The sequence below is a fragment of the Gasterosteus aculeatus genome, chromosome 2 (assembly GCF_964276395.1).
Source record: "Gasterosteus aculeatus chromosome 2, fGasAcu3.hap1.1, whole genome shotgun sequence".
NCBI classification, from domain to species: domain Eukaryota; kingdom Metazoa; phylum Chordata; class Actinopteri; order Perciformes; family Gasterosteidae; genus Gasterosteus; species Gasterosteus aculeatus.
In genome coordinates this window covers 5,946,639-5,965,393 of record NC_135689.1, presented here as the reverse complement: position 1 = coordinate 5,965,393, position 18,755 = coordinate 5,946,639, and the positions used below count along the sequence as shown (strand labels likewise).

Sequence of the window (18,755 nt, the reverse complement as noted above, 5' to 3'; positions counted from 1 at the left end):
GGACAAGGGCCTTGTGTACTGCGATGATTATTGCAACTGAATGACAGCAAAACCTGCATTGGAAAGGATTTACATAAACGCAATGTAATCTCAAGACAAGACAGCAGGGACAGCGTGCATAACTGTCTGGAACAGAAATATTACCCACTTGTACTGACCCGGTGGTCAGTACAAGTGGGTAATGACAAACTTAATAATTATGTCTGAATACCAACTGAGATACTGGAGCAAACACAACTAGCCGTGTGGATGTTTTTGCTAGTTGTACGATTTTAAAGTTAATTAAAAAACGGTCAACCGATTGAAAGAGAGAACTTTGATTTAGCAATTTAATTCAGATGTGTCTTGTTCCATCTAGTGGCCATCCGAGAGAAGACAAGTTACAGCAGTCAATTGCGTTCTTGTTGGATAGAGACCTTTGTTAAACATCATGGTCAAAATGTAAGATGAGTAAACGATTAAAGAAAAACTGAATTTCTCTGTAGAAACAATGGCTTTTATTTCCAAAAGCAAGGCTGCTTTGAATTATGAAATTGCACCGCAGACTCTTGTAAAGCATGTTAAAAAAATAAGAAGGCAACGTTTTACTTGGACAAATAACCAAATGGCAGGAAACAGTTACAGAACATGTCAAAATTGGAACCTTTACATCCTAAAATTCCCATGTTTTTTCTTTTTACTTCATCAAAATAAAACATGTACCAAAGAAACTGGACCCCATTTGCGGACAGTGTAAAATATTGTAAATATAATCTGCACCTTTAAAATGTGTTTCAAATGTAAGAAAAAGAAACCACCTGAGCAAAATTAAATTAGGTAAAAGAAACTGGAAGATGATACAGTAATTGTAATTAAAATAAGATTTTTAGTTAGTTGACATATAAGGTCTCTAATGATGCAGATTAAACTCTAATTAGTACAAAAACAGCCCAAAGATTGCTGACCACGAACAGAAGACACGCTGAATGTTTAGGCTCCAAGAGTAGAAGATGAAGGAACTAGTTAATTTAAATGAGGGTCTAAGGCACCGTGACACATGGGGAGCGCTCCAAAGAGCACTGATTAAATAACGGAGAACTAAATGTTTGCAAAGCTGAGGGACCTCTCAGGAAATACAGAAAACACTCAAGAAGAGCCTTATTACGATGTTAAACAATTCCTTAACCACCCCAACAAAGTGTCAGTTACTTCTAAAGTCCAAAGGACACAGTTACTACCCACTACGAGTCCACTAAACAACAGACATTTGTGTTAGACAAGCTGCATGACGACAACCATTGCCCATTATTTACTATTTTCCCTTTTTAAATCGGTGGTACATTGAGGTTGGAAGAAAAAGGTTTGTGAGGGACGTTCTTCGTTGCAGACATAATTGTCTCGACGTGCAGGTACAGATGTGCAGTACTGCTCACTTTGGCTACGTCGTGCTCCTCATCGCCCCCTCCTGTTCTCACCGTACAGTGGCATGGATTAAAGTGTGGCCTGTCCATCGTTCTTTATGATAAGACTCTTTCGTTAACTTCTAAACAACTTCATCTGGTTTTTCTGCTGCGTTCTCGGAGTGTTTAAACTCCGTCACCTGTATCAAAACAAAAATGTAAGACATTGGCAAGTCGTTATAGATATAGAGCATGTTTTATGGTGTGTCAATCAGGTAAATATCAGTCGCACTCACCGGTGGAAGCTGCCGTGTGCTGCCTGGTACTCTTGACTTCCATGTAGATGGTGTAGGTGTCATAGGCGAACAGCAGACCAGCGATCAAACCAAATACCTGAAAAGGAATAATAACCCAGGATCAGAATCATAAAAATAGTCATTCACAGTAAACATGAACATAAGTATTGATCAATGTAAAAAAAAATATATATTAAACTCTGATCTAAGACCAGAAAACATCTTTATTCCCTTGGGTCAAAGCTGCGATGCCTTTAGTAGTCTCAAACTTATGCGTATGTATCAGGAAATGAGCAGACGTAAAAATGGGCGGCCTGGGTTCGCACAAGATAAGAGAAAGGTCGTGGTGGGGGAAATAATTGTGAAATTATACCACAGAAGTGCACATGTGCTAATGGCATTTACACTACAGGCATCTTTCTTTTCATACAGTGTTACCCACAGTTCTTTTGTGCACATTTTTAACATCACTCTGGCTCCTTTTCATTTCCAATGAAGCTTGTTCAATGACTCTTATTGCATTAATAATAGAAAAACTGGCAGCACTCTAAATGGATGCCAGCCGCCGTGGTCCTCAGTCTACAAATGCAGCCTTTTTTCCCCCAGCAATGATAAACTCAAGCACGTTAAAAAAAATATCTCTCAAGGTGTCTCTGAACGGACTATGGACTAAGAGGACCCATGGACTATTTGTCCGACATTGTAAAAAAGGGTCGTGATCTTTACAGAACTCAAACAGGAAGGAAGCATGATGTATGATTTCAGATGTTCATATTACTCAATAGTGGCTCAGTGACCCTGGCCTTGTGCGTTCGTTAAAACCCATCAGAAAAAAACCCTCTAAACTTCTATCATAAGTTTCCACACCTACAATAAAACAGATTCATTGATAGTCGTAGTAGTTTATCATTGTCAGAACAAGCAATAACATTTTACGCTTTCACATTCAATTTTTACGGCAGCTCAACTCACCCCGCCAGCGATACGAGCGCCGTCCCCGGCCCCCCCGATCACGTTGATCAGAGAGACAATCAAATAAAGGACTGCACCGATGCCGGCACGGAAAAGATCCTGCACAGAAGAGGGAAGATGAAGTGTTGAGCAATGACTCACACGTCTGCATCACTGAGTGTGTATGTGTGTGCAATAGTAGAGGACTCACACTCCACAGCCAGTTGACCAATAGGAATTGCTTGTCCATCCCCATCATGAAGATGCCGAAGAAGACCATGGCGAAGATCATCTCGCAGATGGCCACGGAGGAGTAGCCTCCAGTGTGGGACGCTCCGTAGCAGATGATGATGATGAAACTGATCAGCTAGCAGTGATCGAGGGGGAAAGAGAGAGCTTGGGGATTAATGATTTCTAGAATGGAGAATATATCACACAGAAGCAACAAATGCCCAAATTCCTCTCCTGTCGTACTTTGCTGTAAAGGATTCTGGTCCACTCGGTCGGTCAGACAGTAAATCTCTCTGATAAAAGGGGCCATCCATATAATAACATGCCTTTTTTTTTGCACAGTGAGACCACTGGATGGACAATAATGCACTCAGTCAGTCTGTCTATCACATACTGCGCTCATCTTTAGATGCAGCACGCGTTTGTTCCATCAAGATATTATTTTTCCATACGAGAGGAAACAGAAGTCAGCGGGCATTCTTCTCAGTCCATTCCGCTGAAACGCTGCCAACGTGCAGGAATCATAAACTGAGGCGGGCAGCCTACCGCCGTCAACCACTATCAGCCTTTTTGTTTTCAATACAGCTTTTGTTTGCTGCTGTCAAACAGTGTGGGCCGATACATTCACACAACACAGGCGCACGACAGCCGTGAAGGAGAGGAAAGTTAAAAAACTTGCTTTACAAATGACGAGGCCACCCAAACAGTTTTCCAATAACACTGAAGAGCTGCCACTAGCACATTTTCATTATACACTATCTTCTGATTATTTGTATTGTATTTAATATTTGTAAAAAGACCTCAGCATGTTGGTATTATTCAAAAGTCTTTAATAGGTTTCTTTCAATTGACTCATGCTTTTTGTTGGAGCACTATCATTAACCACTATTGAACTATTAATACTCTTCAACAGTATAATTTACATCTCTTATTTTTATTCTTATCTGTACTCTTTTTACCCTGTACATATTGAATCATCGGGCCACAAATACAACCTCTAAATCTTCTATAGAATACAAGTTAGAATTAAATAACCTGGTGTGGAGACATTTTCAAATAATCGTGTGAAATATAAAATGTTTATTTAATGAATCAGACCCTGACTCTAATGTATGTATATATTTAAACACATTTTAATGTTTCATTCTCAGGGGCCAGTGTCAAATCACCGCAGTCTAAATGATACACATGTGACATAACCAACACAAGCCCTACATCTGTCACTAAGGCTTCCCCTCCCGTCACCCACAAACACGCAGCCGGCTACATGCATCACTAGCGCATGTGTTCTGGAGACCGACACAGGCTGCCTCTGTAGAGTAGCTGGGCGGCCAAGGCCGAGGTCCTACACAAAAGCGGCTTTATACAGGCCAGCGGCCACTGAAGAGGCCTTCACACAGAGAAACAGCCACTGCAACAAGAGTCCCTCTCAACAAGAAAGGCTGCGAGGTGTTGACACCTTTGTGGCTTCCACAGCGGTAGATCTGTGCGCGTGGGTCCGCTTTGTAGATCTATTCACCATCACCACGATGAGCTGCGCTCTTAAAAAGAGCAAGCGCTCGGCTAATTATAGTCAGCAGCAACATTGGAGCCAAGATCTAGTCACACCAAACAGCAACGGTTGCTCAGGAAGTCACGTACATTTAGCGGGGGTTTTTTTTTCTTTCTCCTTTACACTTTCTTTAGCTCACTTCAGTGTATTCAGAGAAAAAGAGAGGAAAATGCTCGGTTTTGTTCCACCGCTTTCTTTACTCATCATGAAATGGAGGCATATATTCCAAATGTAATGCTTCTGCCTACTTTCCTCCCTTTTTTATTAAGATATTCTTCAAAAAAGGAGATCACCTGAAAAAACAATTAGTCCTAGGAGAATGTGACCACAACATATTCATAAGATTAGAAGCAGCGGGAATGATTAGCTCATTGAATGACTCATCTCGACTTATCGCTACTGGCTTCACCAAGCTACACAACAAACTAACAGACTTTACATGGGCGTGTGACGGGGGTCATTAGGTTGGTCTGCAGCTTCCAACATGTTCGAGTTTGCCTCCTCACAAAATCGAGAGTAAAATATCCAACAGTAATTTTAACTACCATGACGACCTCGCTGTCACAATTTACAGGGAGTTAATTAATTCCTTTAGATTTGGTTTATCAACTGGAGGACTCAAACCTGCTGTGGGCAGATAACCCATTTCCCAATAGATGGAACATAACGAGCAGTAACGGCAGTTGTCTTCCGGTTTCACTCCCACGGGCCTCTCCCTGCACTGCCAGCTATTTCAGACATACACAATCACTGATGACTTCCTTTAAGGTTTGTCGGCTTCCAGCAAAACCATGACTTGTGTGAGGATACAACAAACTACTGAGTGTTTTCACTGGAGCGCCAAAGGATGTGTGCTAAGAAATCCACGCATTCTTTGTTCCCAGGAACAACCTTCACACACAGGCTGGAATTTCCATTACTTCTGGAAAAAAAAAGAAAAATCCTTACAGTGGACCACTGAACACCAACGTCTGAAAGCCCAAGTTAAAGTGTGCGCAGTGAGTTATGAGAGCAGAACCTTTAAAAACGCCGGGCACACAATAACACAGAAGGACAATTAGATTACAAGAACTCCCTAAGCTACTGTGAGAAAATGTTTGCTATGTGATTAGTGAGAATCTGATGAAATATTTGTAAAACCTATATGAATGAATAAGTTATTATAGTTAGTATTTAAGGTCAAAGCGAGTCATGTGTAGAGAGAACACACAGCTGTGAAATGCAAAACAAAAGGCAATGATGTGAAAACAGTTATCAAAGACAGTTTAAATAAGATACTTCCTAGACCGGAAGATGTTGTATCTCGACAGGAAGTGGAACACTTGAAACCACACTCCAACCTTACTGACTATTAGGATTCACGCCTTGCTTTGATGTTTCTTATGGGTATATAATTAATCACCTTAACTAGAGCGAGGTATGCGAGAAAAAAACTCACGTTACGAGTATTTTATACTTGCAGGAATAATAATAGAAATTGCATAATTTTCTTGTGACCATATTAAGGCTCGCTGCCCACACGCAGTGTGCAGACTGACGTTACATGCAAGTAGAAAAAGGAGACCACCATGCGAGTGGACCCTCAGCATGTGGCTCTTTGGTGTCAAACGAGAGAAAAACTGTGACGCACACTCAACAGGTGGAAACTCCTGACGTTAACCTCTCCCCGTGACCCCTCAACCCCCCCGGGACCACGTGCTTACGTGCCAAAATTTCCCTCTTGAGGGATCAATAAAGTATCGATCTATCCACCCTCCCCTAACGAGAAGAGCACAGCTTTAACTGCATAAATACCGAAGCATTGGTGACTCAAAAAAAAAAGAACAAACGACTTTTCCATTCTATCCAGCATAATGGCGACAGCGATCAATAACAGGCACGAAGTCTACATTGAAATGCGTGCGATTTACGATGTGCTAGTTACGCGTTCTTAAAAACATGGGTCTTCGTGAGCAGGTCGTGCGGGCTAAACGCGACATGTTTGTCCCCTTAGTGCGCAGGTCAGTGGACTTACTATCTCCGCTGAGAGGATGAACCCCTTCGGGGTCTTCACGTAATTCTTCAGCCTCTCCAAGCAGCTGGCACCGGCGCTGGGCGCTGTTGTATCCGCCATTCTGTAAATAAAGTTAACTAAACGTATCACTTTCCCAGACCGTGTGTTGGACGAACACGGGGTTAATGGACGGAGCTGCTAGCGTGGGGGGAAAAACGGGTTCCGTGCGCCAAAGAAGCAAGTTCCACTGCGAGTCTCGCGCTTTCTGCCGTTGACCGTTAGCTTGTTGCTTTTTTTTCCTCTCTCCTTCCACTCGGACGAATCAACTTCCCCGTGAAAAACGTCCTGGTTGACGCTCAGTCCAGAGGCGGGTGTTGCTCGGTAGGGAGGAGGGAGGGCGCGAGGAGCTGACGGCGGGGCGTTGGCTTTCACTTTTTCCTTGGGAGGAACTGCCGTTGCGTTGACAACTGTGGCACCGCGCGGAGTCGAGCAGTGCTGCGTTCAGGGGACCGTCGTAAAAAATAGGAAAGACCTGTTGCAACGTCTCAATGCGAAAGGAAATGTTCTTTTTTCGTTTTTGCATTTTGTTGTGAATACGTGTACGCTCTTTAAAAGTACAATAACATTTAGGATTATTCCTTTTTAATGAAGTGACCGATATTTCTGTATTGAGGTATATTTACCTTCAGACTAACTGAGAGTAGTGATATTGTTAATAGTCAGTGAAGCATCCTACCTTAATTTGAGGTGGGGGGGACTTTATTTCAACCACGTAGATTCAGAGAACCGTAAATCACGTTGTGGTTTAGTATTCAGTACGTGACAAACATACGGCTCACAGCCTGCCCGCAATGATGTTTAGGGCCTCAGTTTTTAGAAATATGTCAGGCCATCTAAATAGCCACTTTTTCTATGCCACTATCACTAAATCGACAGAATATGTTCCAAGGTTTTATTACACCCTTGTTTGTTGTTGCTTCGCTCTGTTTTTAACAGCTCTGATTTATGTAATCTCTTGCTCACAGTTATTCATAAAAAATATAAGCTACTTGAAATATATTACTACTAAACGTAGCTCAAACAAGTAAACAGACAGACAATCAGCCTATGAACAAAAGCGCACATTTTAACCTTGAACAGAATAATCGCAAGTTTATTTCATTTTGTTTCACATGGATCCCATATAATAAGAATACAGCAGAATTTTGGAGAGTCTTGGATATTTTTTTTCTCTGACTTATCATTATCATAAATACTAATATGAATACATCATACACAATAAACACAGCACTATCCAAAGGCGTAGAGAGAGTATCACAAGACATCATTCACCACTAACAACAGAGTATATTTCATTTCAGCATATTTATAGGAGCTACAGTGAAAGAGAGAAAGACAGAGAGAGAGAGGAAAACAACAGAGGTGGGGGGGACTAGAGGAAGAGAGAAAGCCAGGTGCTTCTACACGCCTGAATCAAAGAACCCTGATTTAAAACAAAGCCAAAAAGATGAAACCAAGGCTGTGCATTGGTTCAATAAATACTGGAGATGTACAACAATTCATCCTGATGAGTCCTGTGGAAGCAAAACTACCAGTCAAAACACATCTCTTACCCTTCGGCAATCGTGTATATCCAAACAAAGGACTGGCAGTAGGATGAGTATTTATATCTGCAATGGAAGTTATTATTGCAGCACCTACTTTGTGCTTTGCGTAGAATATAGCAGAGCTGCTGTGTGTGCCGAGCTTCAACCGCGATGATGGATCAAAAAACATAGCACAGCGTTACTGTGTGTTCTAACTTTCCTGCAGCTTTAAGCTTCTGTCTCTCCAACATGTTTCGGGGTGCTTCAGGATACGAGGACGCATGCAGTAAGTCCACCTTCCGAAAGAGAGGAGATAAAGGATCGAGGATGCAGGAGAAGTACACGTGGATCCATATTGTTCAGAGCGCCTCGGAATAATATGTGTTGTACTATGCAATGTCTTTAATGTACTTTATTCTCATTTGCCAAGTTAATGTTAACGTGAGGATGTAGGTCACTGATTACAGTGTGATAGAAACACCATTTAGAAAACTATGTATGACTCTATCTCGCAACTTTCCGGACCACATAACAGGCAATCGAAACAGGACGAGGGTTCATAGACGAAAGGAAACTGATGCCAATACATAAATCAGAACAAATAAACAAACACACACGTCGCTAAATCTGATGTTCACTGGCCCCAGATTCACAATTTTCATACTGATAGCACACTATAGCAGTTTCAGAAACAGCACAACAAATATGAGATAGTACCATGCTCACTAATTGTCATGACCGTATGTCATTTCTGATCTTATATGTCAGGATTTAAAATCTTCTGTGTATCACAGGAATTCCTCCTTGCTTGACAAGTGATATTTGATGGATAAATACGTACAAAACATAAATTAAATTAAAACAACCTACTTAAAACCCACTACTATCATCTATATACTATGTTATAATAAATTACTCTTAGTCTCACTGTTTAAATTGATTATCTTCTTTCCACAATTGCCACCGTATTTTAATTAACCTTTAGCCCCTTTCTCAATGAGAAAAAATGAAGTAAAATATTTGTATAGATTCTGAGGTGAATATATGACAAACTGATAGTGTGAATAATTTAAGGGGATTGAGGGGGCAAAGGCTAAACTATGTGAGCTCCTAAACAGAACCAAAGTAAATGCAATTGAATAACTCTGTGCTCAACATTTGTTGTATAACAACTTTTATGGAGTGCACAATTATTCAACTGTGTACATATAATCATATTTATATATATCAGCATGTTGATATTTACACAGCACAGACAAATACATTCTCTCAAGTTAAATATTACTACAACTTTTTTTTGAATGTAATTCTTTTCCATTAGAAGATTTCTCTTAAATGTTTGCGAAAACGAATGTTTTGGTATTTGTATTCAAGTTTTTCTCGTATAACCAAACAGACAATCCCCCGTTGTCTTCTACAGTTAAATACATCACGAGAATAAACATCATGTTACAGCAAAGACCCTCATCCCCCCCGATATTGTCCCCCTCCCCAGGCTTCACCAGTTTGTGTCCCACATGCCTCCCTCCCTCCGCCTGTCAACTCACAGATACACAAACAGACAAACAGAGGAGTGTGGAAATGCAGGTGGTGGTCGAGAGCCACACTCCAACATCACGAGCTCAACCTGGGGAGGCAAGGATCATATTAAGCACACGGCAAACGTATGATCGCATTAATTGCATGTTGAATGTACAAACAAAGCTTTGGCTGGACGAATGCAGGAAGTCAAAGCTGCTATGGACACTTTAGAAATGCCTTTTGAAGTTGCTCCTTTGTGACCATATTCAGTAACCATAGCAACGGCTGAAAATGACTAGTTTTCTAGTGTCTAGTTTTTACTTCTATTTATTTTATTTAATATTTTGTATGTATCGCTTGTTAATTACAAACTGACATTTACAGTAAAGCCCCTCAATAGAAGAGATAGAATGAGATGAAAAATGATTGGTCTTTATCGGCGTAGAAGCAGAACTGTGCACGCCATAGAAATAGCAACCCAGATAAACCATTTAAATTAAGGTGAGGTCGATATTCAGCAGATATCATTATATGCCTCATAAAAACACCGTTAGACTTAGATCACCACCTCAAAGACATACAGTATAGTGACCCGTTTTTAATGCACCCAGTCAGTACGCCCCACACATGTTTACACTCACCATCCTGCTGTGGTTTGGCTGGACAGGCTCACATTTGGTTGGAGAAGGAGGTGGGCTGCTGCTCATAGCCCTGGCTGTACCCTCCCTCCTCAGTGTAGCCTCCCTGCTGCCCGTATTCGGGCTGGTATCCTCCCTGGGAGCCGGCGTAGGGGTCCTGCTGGGCGTATCCTCCCTGGGCAAAGGAATCGGGGGCGGGCGGCTTTTCCTGTGATGGCACATATGTTCCAGAGAGAGCGGCCATCCAGCCGGTCTCCTTGAACACGAACCACAGGTTTCCGATCCACAGGATCAGGTTGATGAAGCCAAAGGCCTGTGGAGCGGAGGGGTGTTTGGAGTTAGGAAATGTACTGATCTCACGGCAAGCGCTTCAGTGCGGTTCAGCGTGACGCAATCGGGGGTTCCTACCACGGAGGTGTTGAGGCCGGAGACCTTGGGGTCGTGGACTTCGCGGCAGCGGTTCTCTGGTTCGTCACAGGCCGTGATGAGAGTGATGACCTTCTCTGGATCGGTGGCTGTTTTCACATCCGACAGGCCTTTAGCCCAAGCACACGAAGACACCAGCCACATGAAGGCAAATACCGCAGACACAACAAAGTCCTGGGGATCCGCAAGACAACATCAACATCGTTAATACCAACAGAATTAACAAGTTATTTACTGTAACACCGGTTGTTGGACTTTTATCATATTTGTAAGGCATCACAGAACTCACAATCTGGGCCCCCTTGCAGTTTTCACGGTACTTCTCCAGTATGAAACAGTAGACAGAGAGGGCGGCCATTGAGTAGAGGAAGGAAAAGACAGCGATGGTGACGAAGAACTCCGCTGAGGAAGAGTAGTCGCCAACCAGGAATAGACGCTCTTTGTTCGCTCCCTTACAGGTGGGGGAATCAAAGTAAACCTGATGAAGCCTGGGAGCAGAGACACAAAGGGAAATGAGAATGAATGGAACTGCAAAAAGAGCTTGGAGAAAGAAAAAAAAAGTCAAATAGTAACACAGTTCTTCTCATGTTTTCATTTATTATATAATTGTATTAATGGAATATACAACAAAAAACTGTTGACTAGAGCACTTCAAAAGGAGCCGTTACAAAGAGCTGGAAACACATTTCTTTGTTTTCTTGCAAAGAGTTAGATAGGAGGATCAACACCACTCTCCTGTTTGTCAATGGGAAATGAAACTACAGCCAGGGGACGTTAGCTTAGCTTAGCATCACGCCCGTAAACAAGAGGAAACCGTAAGTCTGGCTCTGCTCAAAAGGTAACAAATTCCACCTAACGGCAGCTTAACCTTCTATAAACTGCCCATGGTCCAATGAATGGGGATCATATGCTCCTTGGTAAATACATAATTAGTTTTTTTAACTGTCTTTACTGTGTAACTGTGTTTATTTTAGTTTATTTTTGACTTTTGAGCAGAGAGAACAAGGTGTGTTGTCGTTCTAAAACAAATCATCTCCCAATATCAAAATAGTTAACAGGTATCGACCATCAGCAAGATGTATTTTCTCTTGAGTCATTTATTTTTATACTTGTGCACAATATGTATTTTACAGTTTGTTTTTGGTGCCGACTGTTTTTTTTCCTCCTTATTTCTACTACAGTGGGGAAAGTGACTTGCGTGGTGGGACGTACCTGAAGGGATATTCAAATTCTACTTCTATGCCGAGGTCACTCTCCGTCCGGTTTTTACACTCCACGCTCATCTTGAACATGCCGGAGTAACTGCCACATGTCGAGAAGGCGAAGATAGCAAAGATCTGCGGGAGAAAAGAGACACGAGGAAATGTGAAACCTCAAGAGACCAACTGCGACGTGATTTCCGAATCACACTTTGACTGCATGATGAAACACTTTAATTACAAGAAAACTTGCTCCTATGCGGACGTGTAAAAGAGGAGCTCTGGTGAGAAAGACAGTGACGGCTCCATTCACACCGAGACCTGCGGGCTGCTGCTTTCACCAGCTGCAACGTCTGAAGCAGACCGATATTCCACCAATCACAGCCAGCTGATAAAAAAGAAAAAAGCACTCTGAGTGCAAATCAATGCAGCGCTATCACCAGGCTGCACGGCAACGGCGGCGCCTGTTGCCATGGTTTCCATTACAATTGGAGCTGTTTCCTACTGGAGCACTTTGTGGTGCGACGGCGATGGTGCATTCGGTCAGAGTTTGTTACTTCAGTCTCCCTCATCTCCCACCGGGGTCAGCGGCACAAGCGCACGAGCGTGGGGAGGAGTGCGCACGCCCAGCAGATTAGTCAGACTATTTTTACCACACCCTGCCTTCGCCGCAGGCTAGATCCGATTGAAGGGAGGGGGGGGGGGGATGCAGCTATTAATCTGACCGAGGTGCTCGACCATCTGTCACCGAGTCCTAAACTACAAGCTACTGTCACAGGCTGCCAATCACAACACACACAGAGCCACACCTCAACACGTGAGCGTTTACGCACACAAGCACAAAAATACGCCTGGAGACACTTTCTACCTGCTGTAAGCATCGACGCGCTTAGAGATTTACAGTATTCATTCAGCTAATGTGAAGCGGAAGCTTGTTTTCTTGGATTTATTGACACACCGGCCCGCCTACAGCCTCGTTCTGCTCTGTAAGGTTTATTTTAATTTTATCTTCTAACGTCCTCTCCCAAAATCTCAAACAACCCTCCCTGCTGTGAGGCCAATTAACGTGTTTTAATAACCAATATAAATGACTGTAGATGTGATGAAAGTGGCTGCATTAGTGTGTGAGATTAGGGAACGACGCAGTTTATTAGTTGGATGTTAAACTGCATTTCGTTGCCTCAGTACTTGTGCTCTGTGCAATGACAATAAAGTTGAATCTAATCTAATCTCATCTATTATCAATTTCAGGCAAAGAAAAGAACTGTGTCATCTGGAGCCTTTCAGTTAACATCCAGACTGAAAAACTGATTTCCACATTATTATGACAATCATACTCAGGGCGGAACTAATCGTAAATATTTGAGCCTGATAACATTTTTTTGCCTGCGTGCTTAAACCAGGAAAGGTTTTTCCAAATGCACCATGGCCACTGACTCATTTTGGAGTCCATTCATGTGTTATTCCCGATGTCGGCTTTATGTACAATTGTGAAAGGCCGAAATGTGGTCTTACTCAGTACTCAGTACTTTCTCTTTAAAAAAACCCAAAAGAACGGGGGAATGTAAGGCTGCAGCAGCTTTGTAATAAATCAACACCGACATCTGCACAACTGCAGCGTGGGTCCATTTGAACCTCGTCATACATCTAATTCCGTTTAGATTAAGAGCTCATCTTTCTATTTGTAATACGTGGGAAGGTTTTAAAGCTCTCTGTGTCCATATCATTCCTTCATTATCCCCCCTCAGCTAGAGGTTAACAATCTAGAGAGGGATACATTAGAAGACCAACAACCCAGCTGTCTCTCTCCACTCTTTGGAGACAATGCGAACACTAAAGAGGGCTGGATTTCCTATCAGACGTAATCTTAGCCACACACTGTTACTTCAGCTGACGCGTCTTATCACATTGTATAGTGATACCATTGTATCACTATACAATGGTTATAAGTGAAAGGTGGTGTATCACACTGACACCAATTGAAGGGGCACCGCACAAACGGTAGAAATCGGCGTAACGCCGGCGTGCTCACATGCTCACAGTGACAGCGTTACCATGGTGATTTGTGAAGAATTTTTCATCTATCAGTGGCAAATATTGAGGCTGATGGAAAAATTTGGAAATTGGTGTTGCAGGTATTTGTTTATAAATGTTGTTTATATCTAGTTTTAAAAATAAATTGATCCAAAAGGAGACGTACATGTTTGCACCGAATCGTATATAATTATTGCCTAAACCAAAGAGGGTAGAGCTCAAAGCAACGGCTATGGCCCTCAAGGAAAATGAGTTAAAACGAGAGGGACCATGCAACAATTAAGAGTTGTACTTCTATGGTGATAAATGAGTGGACGGAGACGTGATGGGGGAGGAAGAGGAGGCCGAAGCGGGCCGAGAAAAGAGATGGTGGCACTCTGGGTGTTCGGTGCCATGGTAACAATATTGGCAGCAACACACAGCGAGGAGGCAGAGGCTGGTTTCTACCCGTCCTGGTATGTTGGATGGTTGTCAGCTCCTCTGTGCTGTGAAGACACACAATCTCACACACTCCGACACGAACGATCCGTCTGCTTTCCTATCTAACAATGTCTGTGTGTCCCTCTCTGAAAACAACGATCGATAAAAGCGCCGACTGCAGAGCGCGACCAATTTAGGATTTTTGAAGCGGAGAATTATCGACATTTGACATTGGCCGAACAATGTCCCCCCCCACTTAAACACGCAAATGTAAGATTATTAGTAGCAGTTTTTGAGATACTCCTTCAAGTTCCTTTTTTCCGATGATGATATTTATCATCTTTGGTATTTCTGTGACTTTTAGTTATCGGACATCTATCTATGTAAATACTGATGTAATGTCGGCCTGCATGTCTTGCATGATTTCCAATTAAAATCATGACCCCGACCACTGTAGGGGCGATAAGCAGCTCTTTACATCCCTACACATAGCCAAAAAAAACCAAAAGCATAGAACCAAACACAAGCTGAGCCTACAGAGGCCCCGGGGTAACAACCACAGTGAGTCACCAAGCTTCCGAACAGCAAAACGCCCCAGAGCTAAAAATCAACAAAATCAACAGCCTTTATTACACATCGGGGACTCAGGCAAAGCGAATCGTGTCTTTGCAAACAGCTTTTGTATGAGTCAGAAAGTGAAATTTGTGTTGAGATGAAATGGAACACAGCGGTGCCGTCCTGTAGCGGTGGAGGCAGGCGTCCGTGGTTGAGCTCCACATCAGCGCTATTTGGGAACTCAATGTCTTCCAGCATCAATCAAATCTAGGCTTTGTCAGCACTATTCCCCAGGGACAAAGAGGGGGAGGGGGGGGGGGGGGGAGGTGCGAAGAGCTACATGAGTCACGCAAACAGAACGCTGTCGAAATCTAACACATTTTCCATCGTGAAATGTGGACGAAATCTCTGCAAAAAAACTAATCACACGTCCTCCGCCGGTCTCAACCGATCCAATCAATTCAATCTCATCTCCATAATTGAACTATATGAACGTGAGCACTGCTGGCAAATTATGAAAAAAAGAAAATCTGCACATAGTGACTGTTACAAAAAAAAAAAACCACAGTGTCCCTGGTCGTGTTTGGCCGTTATGATACGGAGAGACCAGCAGCTCCTCCTCCAGTCTGACGTTGAGGCACGCGGGCCCCTCTGACGGATGATTCATGGGCCCTGGCCTCCTGAGCGAGGCTCCTGATTGGTGGCTGCCTCGCTGTGACCCGGGGAGGCAGTGATGAGGTGCTGGCACACTCACACAGCTCCAGGGAAGGACTACAGAGTCATGCAGCAGACTCATGCCTGCGACCGCTCGCTGGCATTTCTGCAGAGCCCATTGCAGTGTGGCCCTCTGTTGGGGGAGCGCTGGCACGCACGTTTTCATCTGGTTTGTGTTAAGCGTGTGCTCGCACGGAGGATCACAGCAGAAATTATGGGACCTGTGTGCAGGAGGGGCAGCTCCTCCTCAACTCCCCTCTCATCCACCCTCCGAAAATGTATTCATAATTACACGGCATGCACAAATTTAATGAGGAACGTAAGGCTTGTTAAAATGATTAGGGCTACATCTGACGTGTATCTAACAATCTGGGGCTAAAGCCAATTATTTTCTTGATTTGACGTATTGTTTTGTCAATGAAATATCAGAAAACAGTGGAAATAATCCCAAGGTGACCTCATGGTATAGCTTGTTTTGCTAGAGCAACGGTCAAAAGCCCAGAGGTACTCGGCCCGCTATCACATATGACTACAAAAAGCATCAGTAGCCATCGTATTTGAGCAGCCAGAACTATAAATATTTGGGTATTGTTCGGATGCAAAGGAATTCACTAGGTTGATAGTGCAAACTGGTTACAACCAGTCATCACATCGGTGTTCAACAAAGCATTACATAAGATAAGAAAAGGCCCGGTTTAGAGGCCCTTGCGTAGCTGGAGGGGCCCGGGTGGGGTAATTAGCGCCACTATTCCTGCTGTGGTGCCCCAGCTGTACAGAGACAGAAGACCACTGCAACAGAGAGGCTGTTGACCCTGCAGCCTCTTCAGGAGGAGCTCTGTGGTCTCTATGGTTAACAATACCCTTAATGTCTGGTCTTCTAATCGTGTCAGCGAGAATGGAACCAGGGCTGCAGCTATTTTCATCATCCATCATTCAGCTGATTATTTTCTTGTTTAATCAATGAATCCTTTTGGGCCAAAACTTGCCACATAATAGATTGATTTAGTATTTAGATTTGTTTAGTCGAGTTTGAGATCTAAAAACAGAAATTTTTCACATCGCGTTTTGCTTGAAAAAAAAGTATGTACTCTATTCAGTAGAGTGATAGTTATATACAATGTTGGTGGCTCCACAGTCTTCCTAGAGATAAAGAAAAGGTGTGACTTTAGGTCCTCGTGAGAGAGAGTTCCATGTTGTTGTTTTACTAAGAGGGTACAGAGTCACATCCATTATTAAGCCCCCTGCAGCTTCATGACCTCTGCGTGACAGAAGGTCACAGACCTGTCAGTCACGGGGCACGACAACATTATTTATTGCCAACTACACACACGCCCCAAGAGGTTCATCCATGTTAATACTCCTTTCTGAGAATTTATTCTCTCGCTAAAATGGATATTTTTCATACATTAGTCATATTTGTTGTCAACAATATGCAAACTATAACACTTACCCATTGTAGAATTTTGATGAATCCCAACGGTTGTTTGAGCACCGTGAACTGCCCTTGGGCCACCAACTGCCAAGAAATATAACATATTAATAATTAGCAGGGTTTTTATTACAACGTTGTCAAATCAGCTTAGACCAGATGATGATGAAAAAAGAAACCTGAACAGTTCTGCCTCATTTATCCCACTGACACCTGCGGGTGTTCGTTACAGAGCAAATATGTTCTGCCAGTGATCAAGGTGTGTGTGGAAGAGAGAGAGACATAGAGAGAGAGAGAGAGAGAGAGAGAGAGAGCGAGAGAGAGAGAGAGAGAGAGAGAGAGAGAGAGAGAGAGAGAGAGAGAGAGAGAGAGAGAGGGGGCATCATAATTACACTAAAGCTGATTAACCGACCGTTTTCCCTGCTCTCTCACAGCACACATCACGACAGTCTCTTTTTTTTAATGTTGTACTATTCATTTGAGACCAAATCTCACGAAATCTGCGTAATTCACGACGGCAGAAAAAGGAGGGATCTCTCGTGCGCAGGTGAATGCGACAGCGCAAAGAAGGCGGTGTGTCCCTGTGTGCATCAATAAATGGCCGCACTGCAAATAAGCAGCAGCGATGCCTTTTTTTCCTCTCCGTCTCACTCCACTGGCACACTCGTCGTGTCTTTCCCTACATCCGTACTGAAAGCAGATGACGCACGCACGGGCCACATCACCCGCGTTGAGGGCCGGCGGCTCGCTCCCTTTCTCCGGGGAAGCGTCGCTGCCTTTGTCGCGCACTCGGCTCCGCTGGAGCTGCAGGAGACCTTCCTCTCCTGCTCGGTGTGTCCGGGGCCTACTGCGGCTCCCCCCCCGCACACACCGAAAGGGGCCTTTTTGGAAAACGAGTCGTGTTTGTAATCTATGGCCACGGCGGGGCTCATTGAGACGTGAGCGGTCCGAATGAATCAGGCCGGAAAGCCCTGCAGACGATATCTGCCGAACGTCCTCGCTAAATGTCACGGCTGCAGAAATCTCTGTGCATCCTACACGTTTTTGTCTTTAAGAGATGTCAGCGGGCCGCTCCATCACATCGACCGCAGCATCAGTGGTTGCAAATGGTCCAATTGTATCACACAATTATGTCGCGCTTTTACATCGATGCAGTTTTTTTTTATTAAGAAAATGCATTAATTTTGACTCCAAGGTAATCGAAAGCACTGCATTACAACCGTAACATCGATGGATTGAAAGCAACAAAAAAAGCCTTAATTTGATCCCGCGACACGGGAGAATAAGGTAGATCGATCGAGCATCATCTACCAAACAGAACCACAGTGAAATGTAAGATATCGCCCCACAAAAAGCCTCACCTGATTCACAACATCCATCTTGGCCGCTTACTCGCTGATAAGAGGATCAGAGGGGCGGAGGGAGGGAGGCGTCTCACCCGGAACAGCCCAGGGGAGGAAGACGCCCAGGAGGAAGAGCTGGACTGCGTCACGGGCTGGGCGAGGACGTGTGATGCGTCGTGACGTCAGATAACCCCACCCCCCCTCCACCCTCCCTCCTTCTCATCAACCCCCGGACGTTGACGTGAAGACCAGCCGTCCAATCGCAGCGCTGCTTTATTCTAAGGCGTGTAGGTCGGGATCGAGCCCGGAGGCTGTGGAGCCGCGTGGAGGGTGTTCACGCTTTAGTGGGCGGAAAGAAGGATGTAAATAGGGGAAATAAAAAGGTCGGAGAAGGTTCCTGAACTGCAGTTGGTCATTAATGGGCAGCTCTGCGCCGTCAAATGTCAGGTGATGGTGTTTTTCACAGAGAATATACGGTCGCTCGTCTC

The 18,755-nt window shown here is 43.7% G+C and overlaps 2 protein-coding genes across 2 annotated transcripts; both read right to left on the bottom strand.

Annotated features, from left to right (window-relative positions):
* Nucleotides 1-474: 474 nt before the first annotated feature.
* plp2b (proteolipid protein 2b) lies at nucleotides 475-6,906 on the bottom strand. Its single transcript, XM_040192355.2, has 5 exons — nucleotides 6,424-6,906; nucleotides 2,838-2,993; nucleotides 2,648-2,746; nucleotides 1,676-1,772; nucleotides 475-1,579 (listed from the first exon to the last, which is right to left on the bottom strand). Exons 1-5 carry the CDS (start codon nucleotides 6,520-6,522, stop codon nucleotides 1,566-1,568), a joined length of 465 nt encoding a protein of 154 aa, XP_040048289.2. The 5' UTR covers nucleotides 6,523-6,906; the 3' UTR covers nucleotides 475-1,565.
* Nucleotides 6,907-7,526: 620 nt separating this feature from the next.
* LOC120828775 (synaptophysin) lies at nucleotides 7,527-18,414 on the bottom strand. The gene is made up of 7 exons (XM_040192349.2): nucleotides 18,286-18,414; nucleotides 16,946-17,011; nucleotides 11,786-11,910; nucleotides 10,863-11,061; nucleotides 10,556-10,747; nucleotides 10,151-10,460; nucleotides 7,527-9,615 (listed from the first exon to the last, which is right to left on the bottom strand). Exons 1-6 carry the CDS (start codon nucleotides 18,301-18,303, stop codon nucleotides 10,179-10,181), a joined length of 882 nt encoding a protein of 293 aa, XP_040048283.1. The 5' UTR covers nucleotides 18,304-18,414; the 3' UTR covers nucleotides 7,527-9,615; nucleotides 10,151-10,178.
* Between the last annotated feature and the right edge of the window lie 341 nt (nucleotides 18,415-18,755).